The 22,678-nt window shown below is 35.8% G+C and overlaps 1 protein-coding gene across 5 annotated transcripts in view; it reads right to left on the bottom strand.

Moving 5' to 3' along the window:
• LOC129261866 (tubulin polyglutamylase ttll6-like) overlaps nucleotides 1-19,535 on the bottom strand; it is a 42,362-nt gene extending 22,827 nt beyond the window's left edge. For all 5 annotated transcript variants that reach the window (XR_010293605.1, XR_010293606.1, XM_064099718.1 and 2 more), the window contains exons 1-13: nucleotides 19,385-19,535; nucleotides 15,564-15,902; nucleotides 14,915-14,955; nucleotides 14,034-14,152; nucleotides 11,329-11,459; nucleotides 10,617-10,773; nucleotides 8,771-8,914; nucleotides 8,133-8,218; nucleotides 6,731-6,956; nucleotides 5,821-6,002; nucleotides 4,353-4,541; nucleotides 2,479-2,674; nucleotides 1,291-1,488 (exon numbers count right to left, since the gene is read on the bottom strand). Coding sequence is in view for 3 of the 5 variants with exons in the window: in XM_064099718.1 (XP_063955788.1) it covers nucleotides 1,291-1,488; nucleotides 2,479-2,674; nucleotides 4,353-4,541; nucleotides 5,821-6,002; nucleotides 6,731-6,956; nucleotides 8,133-8,218; nucleotides 8,771-8,914; nucleotides 10,617-10,773; nucleotides 11,329-11,459; nucleotides 14,034-14,152; nucleotides 14,915-14,955; nucleotides 15,564-15,793 (1,899 nt within the window). In the remaining 2 variants the exon portion in view is untranslated. The remainder of the gene's footprint in view (nucleotides 1-1,290; nucleotides 1,489-2,478; nucleotides 2,675-4,352; nucleotides 4,542-5,820; nucleotides 6,003-6,730; nucleotides 6,957-8,132; nucleotides 8,219-8,770; nucleotides 8,915-10,616; nucleotides 10,774-11,328; nucleotides 11,460-14,033; nucleotides 14,153-14,914; nucleotides 14,956-15,563; nucleotides 15,903-19,384) is intronic.
• Nucleotides 19,536-22,678: the final 3,143 nt, after the last annotated feature.

Here is a 22,678-nt window from a genome sequence, read left to right as displayed (position 1 = left end):
GAAATATCAGCATACATGTATATGTTATTCACTTATTGTTTTTTTCTTTCTTTCATCTTACAAGCAAGTACAATCACATAATTAAAAAAAAATAACCGTATCAATTTCAAACGGAGTCCAAAGTGAAAGTCTGGAATTTACAATCACATCAATTGTGCTACCTAAGTGGTGCATACAAGATTTTGCAGTATTTTCGGTGAAAAAAATCCCTTGCCAAACTAAAAAACTGATCACACTTTTTGTGAAAACTCAAACTTCAAACTAGATGACTGATTTTTTTTAAGCAAAAAGAGAAAGATTTTATTCAGCTAGACAGTGTACATTACATTCATCGGAATCTGGTGAATGTAACAGCAAGCTCATAGAAACGGAGATAAGGCAAATTCTTCCTTTCCCTCCTTTGCTTTGATTTGATCACGATTCTGACTATTAATGAATCATGTTCACATGAGCTCATTATGTTTCTATTGTCAGTGCAGTACTTGAAACCACCAATAAGACATTAAAACGAAATGACTTTCAAGAATGGAATTTTAACTTTAATCAATTATATCAGTTTCTACTGTTTTCAGCACATTGGCAGCAAGAAATCTATTAATGGAAGTAAAATGTAAATCTATGTTGCCAATTTGAAGGACATCATCAAATTCTAGGTATTGCAGCATTTGTATTTATGACCAGCCACCCCAAAACCAAAAATCAGTCGCTAGTGAAGGTTCTCCGTAAAGAGCTTAAACAATAATTTGGTCTTAAAAAGCAAGAATCGTAAACTTAACTCATACGAAAGTACAGAAACTCTTTCTTATTCATACTGTCAAAATTTGAAGTTGTACAGGTCAATGAAAGACAAGACACAGGATGTTTTTTTTACATCATATTTTTCAGGACAACTTGGAAGTTTCATAGAGATTGCACAGTGTGCACACCTCATGTCTGAGTGAACCTAGAACTTTAAACATTGTTTCCTTCTTTCTCTCTGAACCTGTCTAAAAATTCTTCTACTTTCAATCAAGTACTTGTGTGGGTGATTTTTTTATCAATGTTGACAAGTTTTACACCATTTTAAAGCTCAAGAATGCGCTTTCTCAAGCTCACTAAAAAAAAATCTCAAAATTAATTTAGGGTGACTTATTGGTTTTAGGGTGGCAGGTTGCATAAGTATTTTCTGAATATCAGACTTTATGATGTATGTGCTTTATATCTAATGCCAATAAAACAAATTTCCTACATATATACCAATAAATGAATGAATGAATGACAGAATGACAGAATAGATAAATATGTACTTACGTTGGGTTGCCTATCTGCGTTTTTCATAACACCTACTGTGCCAGGGGTACAGTGCAGCAGGCGGTAGACATGCTCTACCACACCCAACCCTCGAACCAGGTTGTCTCTTTGGAGAAGAGCACTGATCCTCTCCAGCTCCTCTTCTTCCACGATATCAAGAGGCTTGGTGAGGTCGATGGTCTCGTAGTCGTAGCAATTCTGTGAGGGGAAAAAATATATAAAAAATCCATATTTTAGAAAATCTGAGAACAGAAATATTCAGAAAATTCATTTTATTGCCCGTGTTCCAGCAAGCACTGTGCAGCATCAGATCGCCAAGGCTCTATGTGTTGAATGGCAAATGGTGGCAGCAACTTCCATCTTTTTTGCGTCTTTTGGTCTGGCGTGTCCGGGGTTTGAACTTTCGACCACCCGGTTGTGAGACGGTTCCTCCACCAACCGAGCCGACACACCGGTATAAAGGCAAAGAACCAAAGAGCTTATCATGTTCGATTGAATACATTGATACCAAAGGGTGGGGTCTAGTCTGCTGTGCGAACCGTTCACTCAAGTTAAGGATCAGAATGTGAAGCCTATAATGCCTTTTGTACTCAGGAATTGAATTGTACCAGCAAGTTTTAAGTGTGCTAGTCTTTGTGTGGAGACCCACTTGTTGATCAAAGTTTCAATCAGGGTCTGTGCCTGCAGACCAGGAGGAGTTGGGCACATTTAGCATTTGACAAATCAACAATGGGATGGCAGAGTGAATGTTGAAATTTAGACTGGTAAAAAAAATTAACACAAGAAGAGAGATTTGGTGGGGGTAACTTTACAATGCATAGCTTTCACCAAAAGTGACATGCATTTCATTTGAACATGATTTGTTGGAAAATGTAAAAAAAATGATAATTTGAGCATAAAACTCTTTAAAAAAGTCAAGTTCACAGTTTGTTGAATACATCCCTTGAATATGAATGCATGCACACAGTGAACTTGTTAACTGATCAGTACTACCAATGTGCATGAAAGTACCATGAGCACATTATAACCGATGCGGAGATTGTCTACGATGCTAGCAACTGAAGTCCTAATCTATCCACAATTCAGTAAATATGAATAATCTAGGCAATTTAAATCTACTTGTTAAAAATAGTATGCAAAGTTCTCACTTCAGTAAAAAAAAAAAACGAATAGAAAGAAGTATCTTACATCAGAATGTGAGCGTGAATAGTGTTTCTTGCCCAAAGCTACACGAGGAACGGTTGGCCTGCCTCTCCGCCTGGTCCTGCCATCGCCGTTTGGACTCTCTGGTCTGAGTCCTCCTGAGTCCTTCCTCTCACTGGGTTTCTTCTTCAACATCATCTCTAGCTTCTCCTGCTTGGCACGGATCTCTTCCCTTTGTTGCCTAGGTGATGTAAACAAACCCACATACTGTTCTAAAGTTTGGCAAAAAATTTGTCCATCAAAAGTATGCTAGTAAAAGTAGCACGACAGCTCTTGTGACATGTCCTCCTGTTTAAATATCTCAGAGGGCATAGGATTAGAACACATTTCTAAAAGGTGACACAACATTTTCTCCTGCGATATTTGCTCCCGTCTTAATATCTCAGAGTGTATAGGGTTAAAATTAGGATTGTAATAGAGTTTTTGATTGAGAATAATGTAAAGATAATGATGAGGGTTTCTTTAATTTTGGAGGTTAATAGATTTTATGTTGGGCTTAATTTGCAGATATTCGATTGGAGCAATTGTCGCCAGAGCAAATGTCACAGAACCTACTACAATGCCTTATGGGAAAATCAGTATGTTTTGTCCTATTGTTGTGGACCAGTGAGCAAGATGGCTAAAAATGAATTACTTGGAATTAATCAACCATCCTAAAAGGACCTTGGATTGACCTCAACGCCAAATATCATCTAGCGTCAATCCTATGTTTTCAGATTCTGCCTGCTACATGGCGTAACTTTCAATATCAACATCTCGAAAGCCACCTATCATTCTGCATATCAAAATGTATCTTTAGTGCATATTAAAAATATCACAATCTGCCCTCCTTGCTCATAGGTCATTTTGAGCAAATCAATAACAGCGCATTTCCCAGGATGCACTTCAGGGCCTCGTCTTTCAAAGAGTTATGATTGATCCCCTCAACCTCAAGTATATGGAAATCCATCAATGTCATCATTTTTTTTTCTTTATCAAATTTGCACAATGTCCTTTGAAAACAAAGAGAAGCATACTGAATTGTCAAGAAAACAGTGAATGTAGGAATATACATCATATCTAGAAAATATTTTGAGCAAACATGTATTTTAGATGTTGACGTTGGCGGCTGTCCATAGTTGTGGTTGATTGGATAAATCACTATTCTTTGTAAGAAGGGCCCCAGAAATGCAACAGGGACTCAGTTTTAAGGGGAGCGAGAGCGATCACTTGCTACTGCTCGCCTTAATCCATTTCAGGTAGAGTGATTTATTACTCCCCTCTGCGATTTGGATTTTTTTGTGACATAAAATGAAAAATGCTGAAATGCAGAAAAACTAGTAAGCAAGCAACATAATAATGTTTGTACATTTTACTTCCATGTATAATCTCTATTCTGGCATCACTCAACCTGAATGTAAAATGATTAATGATCAAACTGTAAGAGCCAACCTTGAAAACCTCATTCTCAGTCAAGGTTTTATAAATAACACACATTTAAAATGAGATAAATATTGCATATATTCAGGGCATCTGACACTTTGTCTCCCTTGGTTGTGGGTTGTAACTTAGTGTACATTCCTCCATCTTTTTTTATTTTAATATCACCTTTATTATAAATAAAACAAAGGGAAGTTACAAACAATGAAAATAAGTCTAGGTTACTTGTTTTTTCGGACGAGGTACAGGACTAATAAAAGAATTACAGATACACAAAAAAGCTCCCTTTATATGTCAAACATGAGCTTTTTGCAGGGCTCCCCTAGCACTCCCCTTAAAAGTTTTAGGAGAGCTTTTCATTGCTCCCCTCATGATCATTCAACCGAGTCCCTGATGCACTATCCATAGCAAACCCCCGTGAGGGTGTGAGTTGATCTCACCTTGCACACTCCCCTCTTGCTTTGGACGCAGCGGTTTCTTGAAAGAGGGAGCCACTGTGCTGGAAGTACTTCTCATACTTGTCCGAGTCGTCCATGGGGTATATCCTGGTAAAGCCCCCTATATGATTCTCTTCATACTTGAGCTGGACCTCTGCGGCTTTCTCATACGTGTCCTCGTATTCCTCTTTCCTGTAATGTGAAACAAAGGGATAAAGCGTATATACCGATTCAGAATGATTGTCTTTAAACGTCAAGTCCACCTCAGAAAGATGTTGATTTGAATCAATAAAGAAAAATCAGACAAGCATAATGCTGAAAATTGTAAAATAAGAAAGTTATGACATTTTAAAGTTTCGCTTATTTTTCACAAAATAGTTACATGCACAATTTAGTCACATGCAAATGAGCAAATCGATGATGTCCCTCACTCACTATTTCTTTTGTTTTTTATTGTTTGAATACAATACAATATTTCAATTTTTACAGATTTGGCAATAAGGACCAACTTGACTGAATCATAAAATGTTAAACAATGATAATTCCACATGTTCAGGGAGTAATAAAACTTTTTCTCACAAGACAATGAGGAGAAAATTTGAATATTTTATATAATAAAATACAAAAGAAATAGTGAGTGAGTGATGTCATCAGTTCCCTCATTTGCATACCGACCGGGATGTGCTATTTTGTGAAATTAAGCGAAACTTAAAAATATCATAACTTTCTTATTTCACATCCGATTTTGATGAAATTTTCAGTGTTATGCTTGTTTGATTTTCCTCTTTTTATTCAAATCATCTTTTTCTTGGGGTGGACTTGTCCTTTAAAAGTTTTATTATGCACTTTCAAAGATCATATCTTAAGCCATAACTATGCTTTGTTTGAAAGCAGATTATAAAAAGTACAATTTCATGGATTTTTCCTGATTACCAGCTGAGTGTTTGCTTGAAATTACTGAAATTCACAAGCCTCGAAAATGTTCACTCATCACTGGTTTTAATTCTATGATGTCATTGTATATATATGGATGAACTTCTTATCATAACAACAATAATTGTACTTGCTTAATACAATAATAGTGCTTAAAAGTAAAACATAGTAGTTGCAGCAAACAATTATTTCATGAGAAAGTCTTTAGAATCAAGGTCAATCGTCACCGTATTATCATACATGTATATCTCGATCTGGTACATTAATGTAAAGTTATCTTTGTGAAATCATGAAATCTTGGCTCAAAACCGATAATTCTGACGATCACTAACCCAGAAAAGCATATGTGGGACAGTGTATTAATATTGCTCAGAAAGTACCCGACATTTGATGGAATTCTGAGCTTATTTTGCCCGTTTCTCAGCAAATATTTTTTAATGCATACATACAAACACTTTGGTGGTAATTTTATTGGAATCTGTTCGAACTCATTTAGAGATCATTACCACAACTGGTATTTATCTTTAAAGGTACGTACCTAAATTCTTTTGGCTTGGATCGTGCCAGGAGCCTCTCTTTTATCTTTTTCCTCTCTTCCTCCATACACTTCTTCTTATCATACGGAGTCAGGTTGATGATGTTCATGGTGTCAAATAGGAGACCCTCTTTGACTTCTTTGTCGAGTTTGGCATCAGTGTGGAAGCTGGGTGAATGATTTACCTAGAACACAAGAGCATTATGGAGGATAACTTCATCACGGAATCATATTTGTATTTATTTAATTTTAACTGTAATTTATGTATAAAATTCAAATCACAATTTTATTATAGAAATAAATAAATGAATAAAACATTTAAAAAACTTGATAATAAACAAGTGTAATTTAACAGTAATGTTAGAATGTATGCACTAAAGCAGATAGGTGTCTCATAAAACTGTTCGTTAGTTACGAGCGACTTTATGAAAGATCATTGGGGATCCTTTCTTGTGGTAATTGTTACACAACGAAATGTTCATTGGTGATGGCTAGCGCGTTAAGGAAGGGTCATCAGTCGTTCTTATAGTCGCTCTTAACTTACGTACAGCTTTATGAAACACCCCCCAGGTGGTCACTAAAGCAGTTGTGTGTTTTGTAAAGCTGTTCGTAAGTTACGAGCGACTTTACAGCGGCTGGTGATCCTCTTTCAAATGATACACACCAGATTTTCATTGGTGTTGATTTAGTTCCAAAGAAAGGGTCATCAGTCGTTCTTAAAGTCGCTCGTAAGTTACGAACAGTTTTATGAAACACCCACCAGGTTTGACTGCCGTTATCATGGTGATCAACCCAAATACATACGTACATCAAATATTTATATAATGGTTTTCCATCAACATGCTCAAAGCACTTTACAATAATATGACAAAAGGTAAATTCCGCTCTCCAAGTGCTTACAAAAAGTACCCACCTCTATCAACCATGGTTTGAGCTTCTTATCCAGCATGATGTCAAAGCCCAAGATCTCAAAGCACCCACTGCCCTTGATGTGGTTGGGGAAACACGTGCGGTAGTTGTGCTTGAGGACCGGGTGAGCCGTGATCAGGGTCTTGATGATCACGTCATGGATGTCCCTCCAGATCTTCTCGATGTCATAGCCGTTGTTTTTGAACCACTGGTCGACTGTGGTGATTTTCCTGGTGATCCAGAAAGAAAGATGATGGAAACATTGAAAGCATAGTTGATACACTATGGGAATATTCATTTCGTTTTATTTAAAGTTGGAACATGGCTTTAATGCATCAATAATGCATATTTAACATCCTTAACCGGTCATTTGACCCAGGACTTGCCAACTGGTACAAAAGAACTCCTACTCCACTCACCGAGGAAGCATTTCAGTCAGTCACTGTGTAAAAATGTCACCGTGTGAACCTGTCGCTGTAAACATGTCAGTGTGAACCAGTCACAATGACCTTTGACCTTTGGATCCTACCCATTTAACGTAAGTGGTAGAAAGTGACAAATGCTCATTTAAATCTTACTGCAAGACTCTAATACCAAGAAGGGATTTGAACCCCAGGCCACTTGGTCTAAAACACCTGTACATTTAGCATACATATATGTCAACTGGCCTTAGAGTCAGGAAGGCACATTTCAATTTAAACACATGTCTACAGATAGTTGCAAATATTTTCTCAATAAATTCATGCGAAAATCTGTATTTGTACCTTTGTACATTGATTTTTCATGAAAAAGGGTATATTTTTCTAATAAATTCATGTAAGAATATATATTTGCACTATTGTACATTTATATTTCATGAAAAAGGTTTATGCTACATAATGAAATACATAATATAATACTATAACAGTGCCCTGAAATAAAATTGAGGCATTTCTTCTTTAAAAAAATCAATTATTTTCTTTGTCCATCAAAATAATCTTATCTTTACTAATGATCTCATCTATACAGATGAGCATAATTCAATCAATATTGTTTTATCCCATTCAACCTTATCTCTATTGAATCAATTGTAACAATACAAATTGATGCATATATTCCTAGACATGGAAAATTGGCTCACAATGGAAACATAATATTATGATAATGGCAGGTAACTTAAAAGATTTCAGAAAGGTTTTAGAAGTGCAGAATAGAACAAATCTTTCACAAAGATTATATACCAAATTTGTGTGATGGGAAAATTGGTAGATTTTTAGATAAGGTTGAATGTGTTTCAGATAGACAAAAATAAAATGTAATAAATCATAAGTTCAGCTTTATGTTTAACAAGTATGCACATTTTGAATAATTGATTAACATCAAAATGTATATTTGTTAAAAGGTAAAAATACTACAAAGAAACTGACCTTTTGTGACCACTTTCATCGTCTCTTATGAAGTCTGAGCTGTGTTTGTTGATAGCGTAGTTAGTGAGATGCATACAAACATCATCCTGTATTAAGAAAAATAGAAACAAAATAATGTGATTTATTTACACCAACACAACTCTTAGCTAAGTAAACATGCCTTTTATGATGTGATTTAGTTTTCAAGTCATTTCAAGAATTTCAATTGAGACAGGGTGGGGGACCCATACATCTTTTTTTTTATTCAAAAATTAAAATGATAATTATGACAAATACGTAAAATTGTGAAAGAAAGTTGGGTTTTTTTAAGGGGGAGGGTGGCCAAAGTTTTAAAGAATGCTAATTAATTTTTGTAATTGGGATAAATTTACCAACATATCAACAATTTGTTGGACTCAAACAAAAGACTCATGGCTGGCACTTGCATTGGTTTACTGCTTCCTGCCCCCCCCCCTCCCCATTACAAATTATACAAACAAAAGGGCTCAAAAAAAAAAAAAAAAAACTAGTAGAGTATAGAATATTTTGCAATTTAAACTGCTTGAAGATACATGGCTAATCTATGCATAGAGAAGGCAATGTACGTCATTCCTTTCCAAAATATGAAATAAATTGGACTATACGTAATGTATACTCACAACATTGTTATTGGTTGGATCCGTGTACTTCACGGTGGCAAAGCGGACAAGGCCATCTTTATAGACGTATATCCTGAACGGATCACAAGATGTCACCACGACATAGATTCGGAAATCAAACTTGTAGCCATCGATGAGGAAGGGCTGCCAAACAAAAGAAAATAAAGAATACATATACAGCAGTTCATCCCTTGAAAGAGACTGTTAAAGCACAGAGGATGATCCTGTATTCAAAATCTCTACAAATCAAGAAGGAAATGTAGAAACAGAGGTATAATCTGCATTTAATCAATTAACAGAAGGCTTTATTTTATTCATCAGTGTCTGGAAATCATATGCATCAAGAAATTTAGTCTGTTTTTCCTCACTGTATATCATATAAAACTAGAGATGCTCGGCGGGTCGCGCGGCCGAGCACATTAAAAATGCATTTTTATCATAACAAAAATACATGACATAACAATATAAATAACAAAGATAGCATATAAAATATTTATCTAGAAATGTTATCCATTTTCCCCATTGATAGAACATCATATAACATTACAATAAAATAATAAGAAAAGCAGAGGAAAAAAAATTATGACTGCATTGATTGAAAGATAATGATAACTTTCAAAATTATATTGTACATGTATACATAGATATTTAACCCTATCTAGGACGGGGGCTCCGAGGCCCCCCCCCCCTCAACGAGCCGCGCAAATTTTTTTGACTGCGCTGCTCGCTGACTTTTTACTTTCAAGTCTTGCGCAACTTTTGAGACCAATTTTGCATCACCCGGGTACGCGGTTTCGAAATTATGCAATGTAAGTGCATGTCAGACCAAAAATTGCTCAAAAACGTGATTTCGTGTACAAAGTCAATGTAAATTGTGTTTTCAACCAAAAATCATAAATGTATGATTATTTTTAGTTTTGTTGATCTAAATGTATGTTTTTTATGCTGTTTATGATCTTAGAAGAGTCCCCAACGAATTTCATTGAAAAAACAATGAAAAACAAAGGATCCAAAAAACAAATAAATTGCAAAAAACAATATAATACATAAGAAATTGATCTGGGCCCCGTCTTACAAAGAGTTACGATCGATCCAATCAATCGTAACTCTATGGAAATCCATCAGTGACATAATTTCTTCTACAGGAAATTTGTAAGATGTCCTTGTAAACAAAGGAGAACACACCAAATTGTCAAGAAATCAATGAATTTATGGATATACATTTATATCTAAAAATTTTATTTTAACAAACATGTATTTTATATGTTGACCTTGCTGGCCGTCCATAGTTGCGATTGATCAGATTAATCTCAAATCTTTGTAAGACGGGGCCCAGATATCACAATTTTTTTCATGTAAACTTGCTAAGAACACCACAAAGAGTTTCTATGCTAAAAATTAGAACATTTGGAGCTTTATTTATGGAGTTAGAGGAAAAAGTATAATTTCGCATACTAATTACGCATAAATTAGCATAATTACTTAATAACAATTCGCATGAAATTAATCAATATACAATTTTGTAGATTATATCATAGACAACTCGCGTGCCAATTTTCGGCGCGATCGCGCGGTCGACGGCCAAGATCTCAAGGGTTCCCAGTCCCCCCCCCCCCCCCCCCCCCCCCCGGCCATATGAACTCCCAAAATACCCCGGCCTAGATAGGGTTAAAGATATTAATGTCATTATCTTTGCTAATATATCATATAACATTAAAATCAAATAATAAAAAAAAGCAAAAGAAAAACAATGACTGCATCAATTCTAAATAAAAACATAACAATAATAATAATAACAGTCAAAATATGGCATAATGTTTATATAATTTAATATTGATGTTATTACCTTTGAGAGGTATTGTTGGCAGACCATGTGTTCCCCAGGTTTGATATCTTTAGGGTTCTTGGTGATGAAGATCCCCTTTCCTTGACATCCACTCTCTGGTTTACAGATGTACGTCTTGTTCTTCTTAGTCCGACAGAATGCCTGGTAGTCACCATAACTATAAAGATAATGATAATAATAGCTGGATTAATTAAGCGCTTTTTGCCTGAGGATACATGTACAAAGCGCAGCTATTATTACCCCAGTTATAACTGTGCTGTCATATAGGCGCTAAAGCATTCAAGGAATTTCTTCCTACCAGGTACCCATTCACCTCTGTGAGCCCTGTCGCCATGGTACATGTAGTTGCCATGACTGCAAAGTTACAACAGTTGTAACTCTTTATGAAACGGACCCCTGAATTTATTATTTGCTGATATGTTAATTGTTTGAAAATTTAGTGATTGGACAATTTAGAGTATTTAAGTCTCTATATAAATCAAGAAAACTAATATCCAGAAATAATTTGCATGCTCATTTTCTTCTGTCTAAATATATATTATACTCGAGGCCTTGTGTATCTCGCTTTGCAGAATTCAGCAAACATGCTAAATGTGTCTTTACACAATTTGGCCGCTTCAGCCTCCCCCCCCAAAAAAAAAAAACACTTCCCAACCCACATCATCCTAATAATAGCAGGAACAAATCTGCTCTGTCATGTTTACAAACTTACTCTGCGGGGAGCACCCAGGTGCGAGGGAAGATAGCATAATCCTTGGGGAACAGCTTGAGTAACCGGGTCATGTTGCGAGCCAGAAGGTCCTTGCGGCAGATCTCAGTCATTCCAGGAAAGTGGTTGACTTTCTGTTCAAGCAAACAAAATGAAATTCTAGCGCTTAGCGAAGGATCAGTGGTTTGAACAGCAACGTGATACATGTAGTTGTGAGGTCAAATGAATGATTTCAATTTCTCTTGTAAAACACAAAATGTAGGTCTCTTTTTAGAGAGTGCACTTCAGACAAGATTTAGTTTGCTGTAATTCAACTACTGTATATGTAGCTTTGAAATAAGTAGGGCTGTTATCGTTCCGAAAATTCTGTCAATATGTCGCTTAAAATACCTTATCGATATCGATAACTATCGACAAAAGAACATAATCAATAAGCATTTTTTATGCATTATAGCGATGACACAATACTCGCGTTGGTCAAAATTTGTATCTGCCACTGTACCAAGAACGCCTTAAATCCGCGTTCATAAGATGTGAACGGTTACATAACATCTTTATAAAAAACATATTTAGCATAAATACATCCTCACCTTTCACGTTATAGGTTGGATGAAGTTTTATCGATAATTTGGGGGCTTTTTGGACATCGTTCTGAGCAGTCAACGCCTTTCGCCTATCCGCCATTTTGATATCGTACTGTACATCTTCAAACGTAGAGGGCAGCAACACACGGCCGTGTGCTGACTTCTATGTTGGTACTTTGCTAAAATTAAGCCTGCGCTTGTGAATGTTTTTGATATACGATCGAATAGGGTTGAGTGCAGTCACAATGTTTGGATTGTCATGATTATAGAGAAGTGAGATCGTGTTTTGTGGCTTGTAAATATTCATATTTTGTTGAGATTTTGGAGTAATTTCTGTTGCTGTTCAAAACATTTTGAGGAAAAAAAAGTTTTCCGTGATTTCACGTTTGAAAAGTCACTTTCAAAAGGCCATATCTGAGAAATCGCGGAAAATCACTGTCGCGTCCCTACATAATAGCCGGTATTATCGACAACGAGAGAAAGGTTATCGATATCGCTAAGTGGCAAAAAAACAGGCGATTATCGACAAGACTAGCGATAAAGCGGTTATCCATAAGAGCCCTAGAAATAAGCTATATCTTTTATATCAAGATTTTAAAAAATCAGTAAATCAGATGTATTGGAGAATACTTATAATATACTGTGCATAATGCAATCTATATGTACATAGAAATTGGGGAAAATTAGATTTTCTGAACCCTATGTTTGCCCCTTCTGTTCATATAATAAAGCACATTTTATACATGTATTTAACCCTTCTGTAGTTTACAGGAAAAATCTTGTGAAACTTTATTGGCTACAGCATATTTTGGGCATTCCAGGGGCCTGGAAATTTACCTACAGGTGTATAAATTTCTGAATGTACAATCAACAAACTATTTTCTAAACAGTATGCATCGAAGGGTTGTAGTAATGCACAGTATCTGAGGCACTGCCCAAAACATGTGTACATGTATACATATACACTTGGCTGGTTGACTTGATAATTAAATTAGTCGATTACAGTGTATTAAACTGCCAAGCACACCAGTCATGTGTGTATCATGAATTAGCCTGGACTTCTGTGGAGGGCAACCAGTGAAGGGGGAGGGGAAGGGATGTATCTGCTTTCACGTGGGGAGAGATCATGCTCACTTAATAATCAAAAACTTCCTGACTAAAATCCACTTTTTACTTGTTGAACACTTCAAGCAATGATGAACCTCAAAACATGATAATCACTTTGTCTCCCCATCCTTTGTGTTAATATCACTAGTTTATTCCGATTGTACGATAATAAATGAATATTTACATATTATTGACAAATTATGCCTTATGCTTAACTTTGGTTTAATTATGCTTAGTTTTATTTTCATGCTGTATTGGTGATGTTTATCCTTTAGCTAGTTTTTATTCTTACAATTACTTTGTTTTATACTATGTTAATATTTATGTCTTACACTGTTAAGTGCATGGAGAGAGATTTTTTCTACTATGCGCTATAATAAATCAATCTTTATCATTATTATTATCATTATTATTATTATTATCAAACTGCAGAAGCCTGTTCCTAGATGTTTGTATATTGTGTCCAAAATAATATTTCAACAATAAAAATCTGTTACACTTTGGGTGGGGGAGGGGAGGGGTTGGCCGATGGAACTATAAAAAGGGGTTTCCTTGCCATTCTTTTTTATTTACGTTATATTTAACAAAAATACTAGAAAAGACCATTGCATAAATGTATTTTTTGTTAAAAACATCTTGACAATGGTCTTTGGCCCACGATCAATTGGGCCAAAAAAAATTCGGAGTATTTCATTTCTGATGTCTATTTCGAACAATGAAATATGGATTTTTTTTTTTACTTAAGTGTGAATGACTAGAGCTACGTATGTACATTTACTTACAAAAACATTGATTTGCATTTTTTTTTCAAAATATCTGAAGCTGAGCTAGATATCTGCTCATAAGTAAATTAATTGGCGACTCGCTATTCATTATTCTCCAAATAAATTTATATCCGATGTATTTATATCTTAAGTAAACAGTCTGAATTTATTTATTACATGTCTCTACTAATGACATATCGACTCTACTTCATTGGTGTATGAAGAAGTATAAGAAATTTTGTAGATGACTTACTTGGTATTTCTTCATCTCCATGACCCTCTCCAACGGTACAGTCCAATCAGTCCAGTAGAGCGTCCAGTCTTCATCCTCCCCGACTTCTTTCATCCCAAACTTCTTGGACATTCTTCGAACTGTAAGCAAATCAAAGTTTAAAATAACAGTTTCTTTTCTTCAACAAAATCAGTACAATGGTATTAAACCCACATTTGCTTTGAAAGTTATGAATTACTTTTTTCATAATTATCACAAAACCCATGTAAATTGTCCTTGGGAGATTCTTTTCCATTTGTGATATAATATGAAGAAAGGTGGCCTTGCAAATAAAAAAAATGATTGAATGTGAATTGATGCAAAAAAAAGTTAATTATAAGAATGGGCGGAAAACATGAAAATTCATTCATATTGATATTTACTTTCCAATGATATATTCCCAGTGTGTTAACAAAGTTAACATTAAAACATCAAGGAAAAATAGTCTGTCACATTTAAACATGAGACTATTTGTGAAAACAAGTTTATCAACAAGTAATTCACTCATTAAACTAGACTTCCTGTCTTAAATCTAAGGTGACCTCAACTGAAAACTGATGACGGCTTTTATTACATTCATTATTTCAGTAAATTTGCTATTTCCTTTCAAGCTTCTAATGTACCGTTCATTTGCTTTCTACATGTAGCATAGACAATCATCTTTGATGTATTTACACAAACAAAATCTTATCAGTTCAATGTTCACTACAATTAACAAATATGATAAGATGCATTGTTTTTTGAAAGACAAATTCTACATTCAGAACCATGATACCTTCATGTAACTTATCTCACTGATGTATGCTGATACATATATATGTAATGGACAAAAACATTTAGGCAACTATCACTATAAAGCTCACCTGACTCATATTTGCAGCTCGAGAGGTTAATACCAATAATTCTGTTCAAACATAAAAAAAGTAGAAAGAAAGGTTTCAGTAAATGTAAGAATGGTTCATTCCATAAAGGTGGGGAAATTTTGTCAAGAGGAAACTTAAAAAATGGAAGTGTTCAAGCTACCCAAACTTTGCTACTGTACATGTATCAGTACTTGATGTTCAGGGCATTGATATTGAATATAACACAAGCAATGTTTTGTTGCGCTACTACATGTACTTATAAGTAAATCAATTGGTTATTGGTTATTATTATCATTATTTATTATCATTTTATTTCGGCAATGAAAAGGATATCAAATTGGTACAATGTACATGTAATACATCACATGCATTCATTATTTCTCAATATATTATCGGATATACATGTATTTGTATTTTAAGTAAACAGTCCATGTCTTTACTTATCACATGGCAACACTTCAAATGAGACTTCATTTGCATGCAACTAAAAGAAATTTTGTAGATTACTTACTTGGTATTTCTTTGTATTAAAGTCTGATAAATTTTCAAATGGAAAATTATCACTTTTTTAGTTCATTATAGAATGTTTAGTAAATTGTAATATTAGGTTATGAATAGAATAAAACTTGAAAATATTGCAAGAACTCACTTCTTTTTTCTCCTCCTCTTCTTTTTCACCACGGAATCGGTCTTGGATGATGAAGCATCTGGCGTTTCCGCCGTGTCTTCCACCCCGCTGTCCCCAATATCTCCGACGTCTCCCTCTCCTTCCAGTTCCTCCTCAAATCCTTCCCCTTCATCTTCAATGTCTTCTATAAAACCTGACCCATCCCGAGAGAGCCCCGGCCCCACGCTCACCGGTTGAGTATCGGAGACCATGGTCTATGGCAAATTTGTCTCTCTTTGTTTCCAACTATCTTCTCACGACATGGTACTTGCTTTCATAAGTCATAAGTTTCATCATGCTCAATATGATTTCACTTTTAGTCTATATTAAAAAAAAAAAAATAGAGAAATGGATCAATTCTTATACATCTTCTTATAAAAAAAGGACATTAGACATTTCTTCTGCATGGATCCGTGTGGTGTTGATCGTTATACGGACACGGCGTCCGTAACATTAGCGATCAACAATGAAAAACAAGATGGCGGCGTAAACATTTGGGCAAGTCTCCCCCGTCTTTTCATAATATTTTTCTCATTTTTAAAATGAATTTTTGTTTAAAAATGAAATCGATAGCGTAGAAATGAAGTTGTATCTCATTTACATGATTTAGGGCTACAATGTAGAACATTTAGAAGAAAAGTAGAAATCTTGGGGACGAAATTTGAGGGTTTTTGGCGGTACGTGTAGATGAATGCAATGGAATCCCTGGCTTCGTAGAGAGTAAGCATACGTTAGTAAATTATTTTTACTCTCTAGCATGTCTAGAAGCCTCTTGGCTAGGCAGGAGTAAGCCTGAGTCGAATTGATTTTAAAATCAGTGTTCAATCGATGTCATCGGGCACCGGTGCAGATCTTGCAAAATTGGTGCATCGAAAAAAAAAGAAGGTCAATTGGTCAAATACGTCGGCCGGCTGTTTCGTTTGGTTCACACAATCGTCAAAATAAACAGTTATGTCTAAATTGACTATTACTTTATACTTGATTTATATGTATTCCCCCCAAAATGTAACCGATTGTGTAATTATGATGCCTATTCACCATTAATTTGAAGTTTATTTCGATCAGAGTTCGAATCTTACTCGTCTGCTCGTGCTGAGATAATTTATGCACGATGAATTCATGATGAATGGAAGTCTTTGCCATCGATCGCGCATGTGCAGTAGGGGAGATCGGGGTTAGTTCACTTAGTTGGAACGCGGGGTAAGTTGAAACATTGTAATTTTCTTTAACGCCTTTAAATAAATTTATGCAATACTGCCCTCAATTTATTGCCATTATCAACAGTCATCCACCATACAGACAACACATGTGCAACAAGCCTGGTGAAGTTAGAAAGGAATTTTTGTTTTTTCACCTTCTGAGTAATTTTTTCTCTTTCAGAAATGTTTTATTATCTCAGAGAAGTTTCTAGATCAAGTTGGCCAGTTTGGGGGTATAACAGACACTTTTACCAAGCTACATAACAAAGTTATTAATATGCCATGGTGATGTCTCTTATTTGTGCTGTAGGGGAGACCGGGGTTAGTTGGAACATTTTTGTCAAAAATGGCTGTAAAATCCAGATTGATTTTATTCGAGAAACAATCAATATATCAGCTTGAAGCATATATCTAAGAGCTTCAAATGTACCCCATAAAATTATGATTTATGGGGTACATTTGAAGCCCTATATGCTTTAAGCTGGTATATTGATTGTTTCTCAAATAAATTCTATTTGGATTTTACAGCCATTTTTCTCAAAAATGTTTCAACTAACCCCGATCTCCCCTACTGTGCTTTAATCAAACCAGAAAAATGATGCGATCAAAGTTAAAATAAACCTTGCTTTAGGAACAATATTAATATCATGACCATAGAACATTATTTAATCATAATATTTAACAATAATTTGCATATATGATTCATTAATATGAATTTAGAGCTTGATGTGAAATGTTTGTATTTCGTTTCAATTTCTAATGACAGACATCACATCACGATCGGCGTGAGTGCACTTGTCAGGATTGATTCTCGAACATTGTCAACATTCAGAAAATCTTTTCAAGATCGTAATATCACCATAAAAACATTTTACATGACAAAACAGAAAATTACATTTGATATTTTTTTCCATCATTTTGAAGCTCATTTGTGCCCAACTTTGGGGTCTGAATTCATGAATGGAAAATATGTCATACTGTACATCATCAAACGTGCATGCGCATTGTACTTCTTTTCTCGGAGACGTCCAGAGATGGAATAAAAATACATTGTAATGACAGTATTAATATTCCATATGAACATAACATACTTTGCTGACATTGTCAATATTTTTAGTATGGCCATAAAATCTTATTAAATCGTGATTATTTAACATCCAATAATAATTTATTTAAATTTAGAGCTCGATGCGAGACATTCATATTTACATGTATATTATCTCTTGTGTCTAAAATAAAAAATGGATTGTCAATCATATCAGGATTAATTCTCGAACATCGTCATAACTCATATTCCACAATCTTTCCTCACAATCGTTATATCAGCATTGAATACCAATTCAAATGACCATCCAGAGAAAATTACGTATGATATTTATTTCCATCAATTTTGAGCTCATTTTGGATCCAACGGCATCTCAGGCAAGTTGCAGTGCTCTCCGCTGGTACAGCACTACATGTAGTTTGCCGTCAAGCACGCCTATCGTTTCGGGAGAGTGAGTGTACGACCTGGGCCCGGGGCTGCGGACGGCCTATGAGGCTGTAGTGTGTGCGAGTCTGGACTGCGAATGCTAGTTGACCGAAAATCATTCGGATCGACTCTGCATGATTCATGCCTTTAATAAAACTTTAAAATTATATATGTTGTCATCTGCAATTATCATTGTTTAAGATATTTCATAAGAATTCTGCATTGGCTCCTTTTTTGTGTTTTGACTTTTGTGATCATGGAAAATATTAATTATTATTAAAAGAACTTTGCTTGTCATCTGCTAGTGCAACGCTTACCCTCCCAGCGCATACCATCGCGTCGCATTGCGTGCATCGACGTGATGGCCGGAGCAAAAAAAAATTGACTCGATTTTCCCGCCTTCAAAATTCGATGCATCGATGTTCGATCGAATTAAAGCTGTCGAACACCGGTTTTCAAAATAATCAATATGACTCAGGCTTAAAAATTAAAGGCAGGACTAAAAATAATCAGAAAATGTTTTAAAAACTCCTACGAAACAACAGATTTTTCAGTCTAGAATCTCATCTAAGTTGCAAGTTAGATCTAACGTTAGAATATAGAGTCAGAGTCAGAGTCTAACGTTAAACCTAGTAACTGTACCTACTGTGTTAGGAATTTTTTACAAATAATTTTTACAAATAATTTTTATTTAGGGCCTAGGCCTACAAAAAATAACGTTACAAAATTGAAATTTGAAACAAGATAGCCAAATTTAGCCGGTGAATTCATTACATTATTAAGATCTAACGTTACAATACATGTACACATAGATCTAGATTTGGATCTATGGGAAACTTCCGTCTGTGTGGGAGGAGAACTGAAAAAAATTAGAAATCTTAAAAACTCCTCCGTAGCTCGAACTCGTAGCGAGGAGGCCAGAGGAAGCACTCGAGTCGGAGTGAGCAGCACAGGCCTGGCACGAGCCGGAGGAGAACGGGGTAAAAGCGCGGCGTATTACCGGTCCTGGGATTATGATCGGCGAATACTGTAATTAATATCACAAGCTGCTGCATTATTCAGGGAGAATGAATATTTTACTCAAATAACTACATCCATACCATGATTAAACACGAGATCCAATAGTCACTTACCTTACAAATTCAGATAACTATCTCTCAGTAACGTCTGAATAATCACTCAGATATAGATCCAAATTCCGTAGAATTCCCAGATAGGGAATCGTCGAAAATAGAGAGAGATGTGTGAAATTTACTCGATAGCTGGTTCTACTTTTCTATACACGGGTACGGCAGACACACACACGAACACATTTCACACATAATAATGCACATAGGTCATCTCACTGTTTGATTATTAATGCGCATGTTCATATTTTCATTATATTTCACCAATTTCGTTATTTCTAGTAAAGATTTCTCTTAATTACGATGTCATATATTCAACTATACTTTAAAAGCCATACTTAATTAGAATCGCATATCTTTAATTTCGATGTGAATTTAATAATGGCGAACTATACTATCTCGCTCTATGGCACAATTGGGTCGTGGGCGTGACAAGCCCAAACAAAAAAGTGGCATCAAATAAGTCGAAAAACATCTCGGTGATTGGTCAATGGTTGCTGCGAGATACATGTGTGCAGTGGAGATTGTTGGGTTTTTGTTTCTTATGCCAGCAGCGCAGAAGAAGACGTCGCCGATTGTCTGCTCGTCGGTCGGTTTGATTGCAACTGCTTTGTATTCATGTACAAAAAACAGTGGTGGGGAGTGGGCGGGGGCGACACCGACAGAGAGAGGGGTACATGGGTTGAGTGCGACCTCTCTGGCATGTTGTGAAACAATTAATTCCTCCCTGAACATGTGCAATTAGCATTGTTTTATACTATATGGTTCAATCAAGTTGGTCTTTATAGTCGAATCTGTAAGAAAATTAAATATTGTATAATTAAAATAATAAAAAACAAAAGAAATAGTGAGTGAGGGACATCATAGACTGTCTCATTTGCATGTCACTGAGTTGTGCATATCACTGTTTTGTGAAAAATAAGCGAAACTTAAAAATGTCATAACTTCCTTATTTTACATCCGATTTTGATGAAATTTTCAGCATAATGCTTGTTTGATTTTTCTCTATTTATTAAAATCAACATTTTTCATGGATGGACTTGACCTTTAAATTGTGAAGATGTGAGCCACACTCGGGGCCACCACTAGCAGAGGGGGCAGTCTGCCCCCCCCCCCCCCCTGACGAGCTACAACCCATGCAAATGACGCATCCCTGCCCCCCCCCCCTGACGAGCTTGAAGACCTTTTTTTTTTTTGCTTGTCAAATTTTTTGGCGGACGGTTTTGCCCCCCCCCCCCCCCTGTGAAAAATCCCAGGTACGCCACTGGGGGCCACACTGTACTCAATGCTCAGTCAAATCAAGGAGCTATATAGAGTTACCAGCTGGAGTTCCCAGCTGGTAACTCCTTGGTCAAATTCAACACTGTGTCGTGAAACGAAGCAACCAAGCTTTGAAGTTCTGTTCCATCCAGAATAAAAGCCGAGAATGTCTTCATGAGTGTTGTTATTGCATGCTACTCTGCAGATATTTTAACGGAAAAGATGATTAGCAAAGACTGTTTTCTGAATTCTTAGTTTGAAAGAATTTGTTTATCAACGATAAAAGATGCTATAAAATCTACCAGATCCTGAATATGGACCAAAACGACTATGGGAAGTATTTAAAACCCTTGAAAACTTTCTTTCCGCTGAATTTGCCTCGTATAAGGATTCTTGTCATTACCTTTTTTTCTTCTTTTTCTCTTTGTAATTTGTGCGGCCTCAAGTTGCCGTCCTCAGAGCTGAAACTTATGATTTCTTTCGGATTAATTTGTGACATTTAGTCCTTTACAAAAGCTGACAACTTGATTTCAGAACTATATAAGAAGCGAACTTACCCGATTCCTAGAGGAATGCATGCGAGGTAGTAAAGCGACCGAACTTCACCCCTGTAAGCCTTTAAACATTATATTTGACGAATTTCACCCTAAATAGTGATATTTCTTTACTTCCATCCTCTTTTCTGATGCTCTGTTGTGTTTATGCGCCGCCCTCCCCTATAAAGTGCCGCCAGGGACACCTTCCCAAGCCCTATACATTCACCGCTGCATCAGCACCCCAAGGTTTGTTCGACGACGAACTAAATAAGAAAGCGAGGAGACAAAAATGAGTTAAACTCTTATTTGTGTTTATATATGTTTTTAAAGTGTAGGGCCCTTACTGGAAAATCTCGTCTAGCCAGTGTTTCTTAAACAGAAATCGACATAATCATAATGTCAGAGTAACAAATATTAATGTGACATTCCTAGCCCAGTTGATTAAATACCGCCATCTTTTGTTTATCTTTCGGCAACCGATTCGAAATAAATTTTCAATGAATACACTTCTTTGATTTCTTTTTTTTAGAACTCCTTGATTTGCTATTATATCGAATTTGCCTTTAATTACGGTAATATTTCTAAAGAGAGAGAAAAACAGACATCCTACTGTCCCTGAACTTCATCCCTGTTAAGTCCTTGCTTGCATATCGTAGTCTATTGTCAATAGGGGAATGTAATGAAATGTTTCATTATTTTATTATGCGATATACATTACCCAAAATATCCCATAACATTACTGCGTTCTTGTAATTCATGCCGTTCATGGTCGTGCTCAGGGGCGGAAATCTCTCACAAAAGGTACGGGGGACACAGGGGCGGATCCAGCCTTCGCCAATAGGGGGGCGGAAATTCATTTCAGCCATATTTTCCCCGATCGGCAGCTCGAAGATGATTTGTGATTGTTTCTTTGAAGGGGTAGTCCTCATTAGTCACATCTTAGCTTTATTCTTATAAATTCATATATAATATCATAATCCTTATTTATATGATGCGAGCGCGATGCGCGAGCTAATTTTTTGGAAATTTTATGTATTTTTTCCTAAAATTTGAACATTCTGTGCAATGTTTGTTATCCTGAAAAAAATGTGTATGCAACTTAATAATTACTACAAACGCAAAGCGCGAGCAGAAATGAACTGATGGAAAAGATACCTGTTAAAGACTGCGTGCAGTTAGCATTTAACAATCAAATAATGCGAGCGCGAAGCGCGAGCTGATTTTTTAAAAACATTTTCACCTAAAGAATGGAAATTCTAAGTACTTTTTGTAACTCAAGCAGAATAGGTTTATAAGTAGACAATTGATGCGAGCGCAAAGCGCGAGCGGAAAATTTCGAGATTTAGTCCTATAATATTTACTGAACGAGACACTCTAATTGTCATGTTTTGTAAATCATGAAAAGGATGAGTATTAATAATGCGAGTGCAAAGCGCGAGCAGAAAATTTGTATACGTTTTGAACTGGTACCTGTTAAGGACTGCTTGCACTTAGCCATGAAGGC

The sequence above is a fragment of the Lytechinus pictus genome, chromosome 5, assembly GCF_037042905.1.
Source record: "Lytechinus pictus isolate F3 Inbred chromosome 5, Lp3.0, whole genome shotgun sequence".
Lineage (NCBI taxonomy): Eukaryota > Metazoa > Echinodermata > Echinoidea > Temnopleuroida > Toxopneustidae > Lytechinus > Lytechinus pictus.
This window is presented reverse-complemented; position numbering and strand designations above follow the sequence as displayed.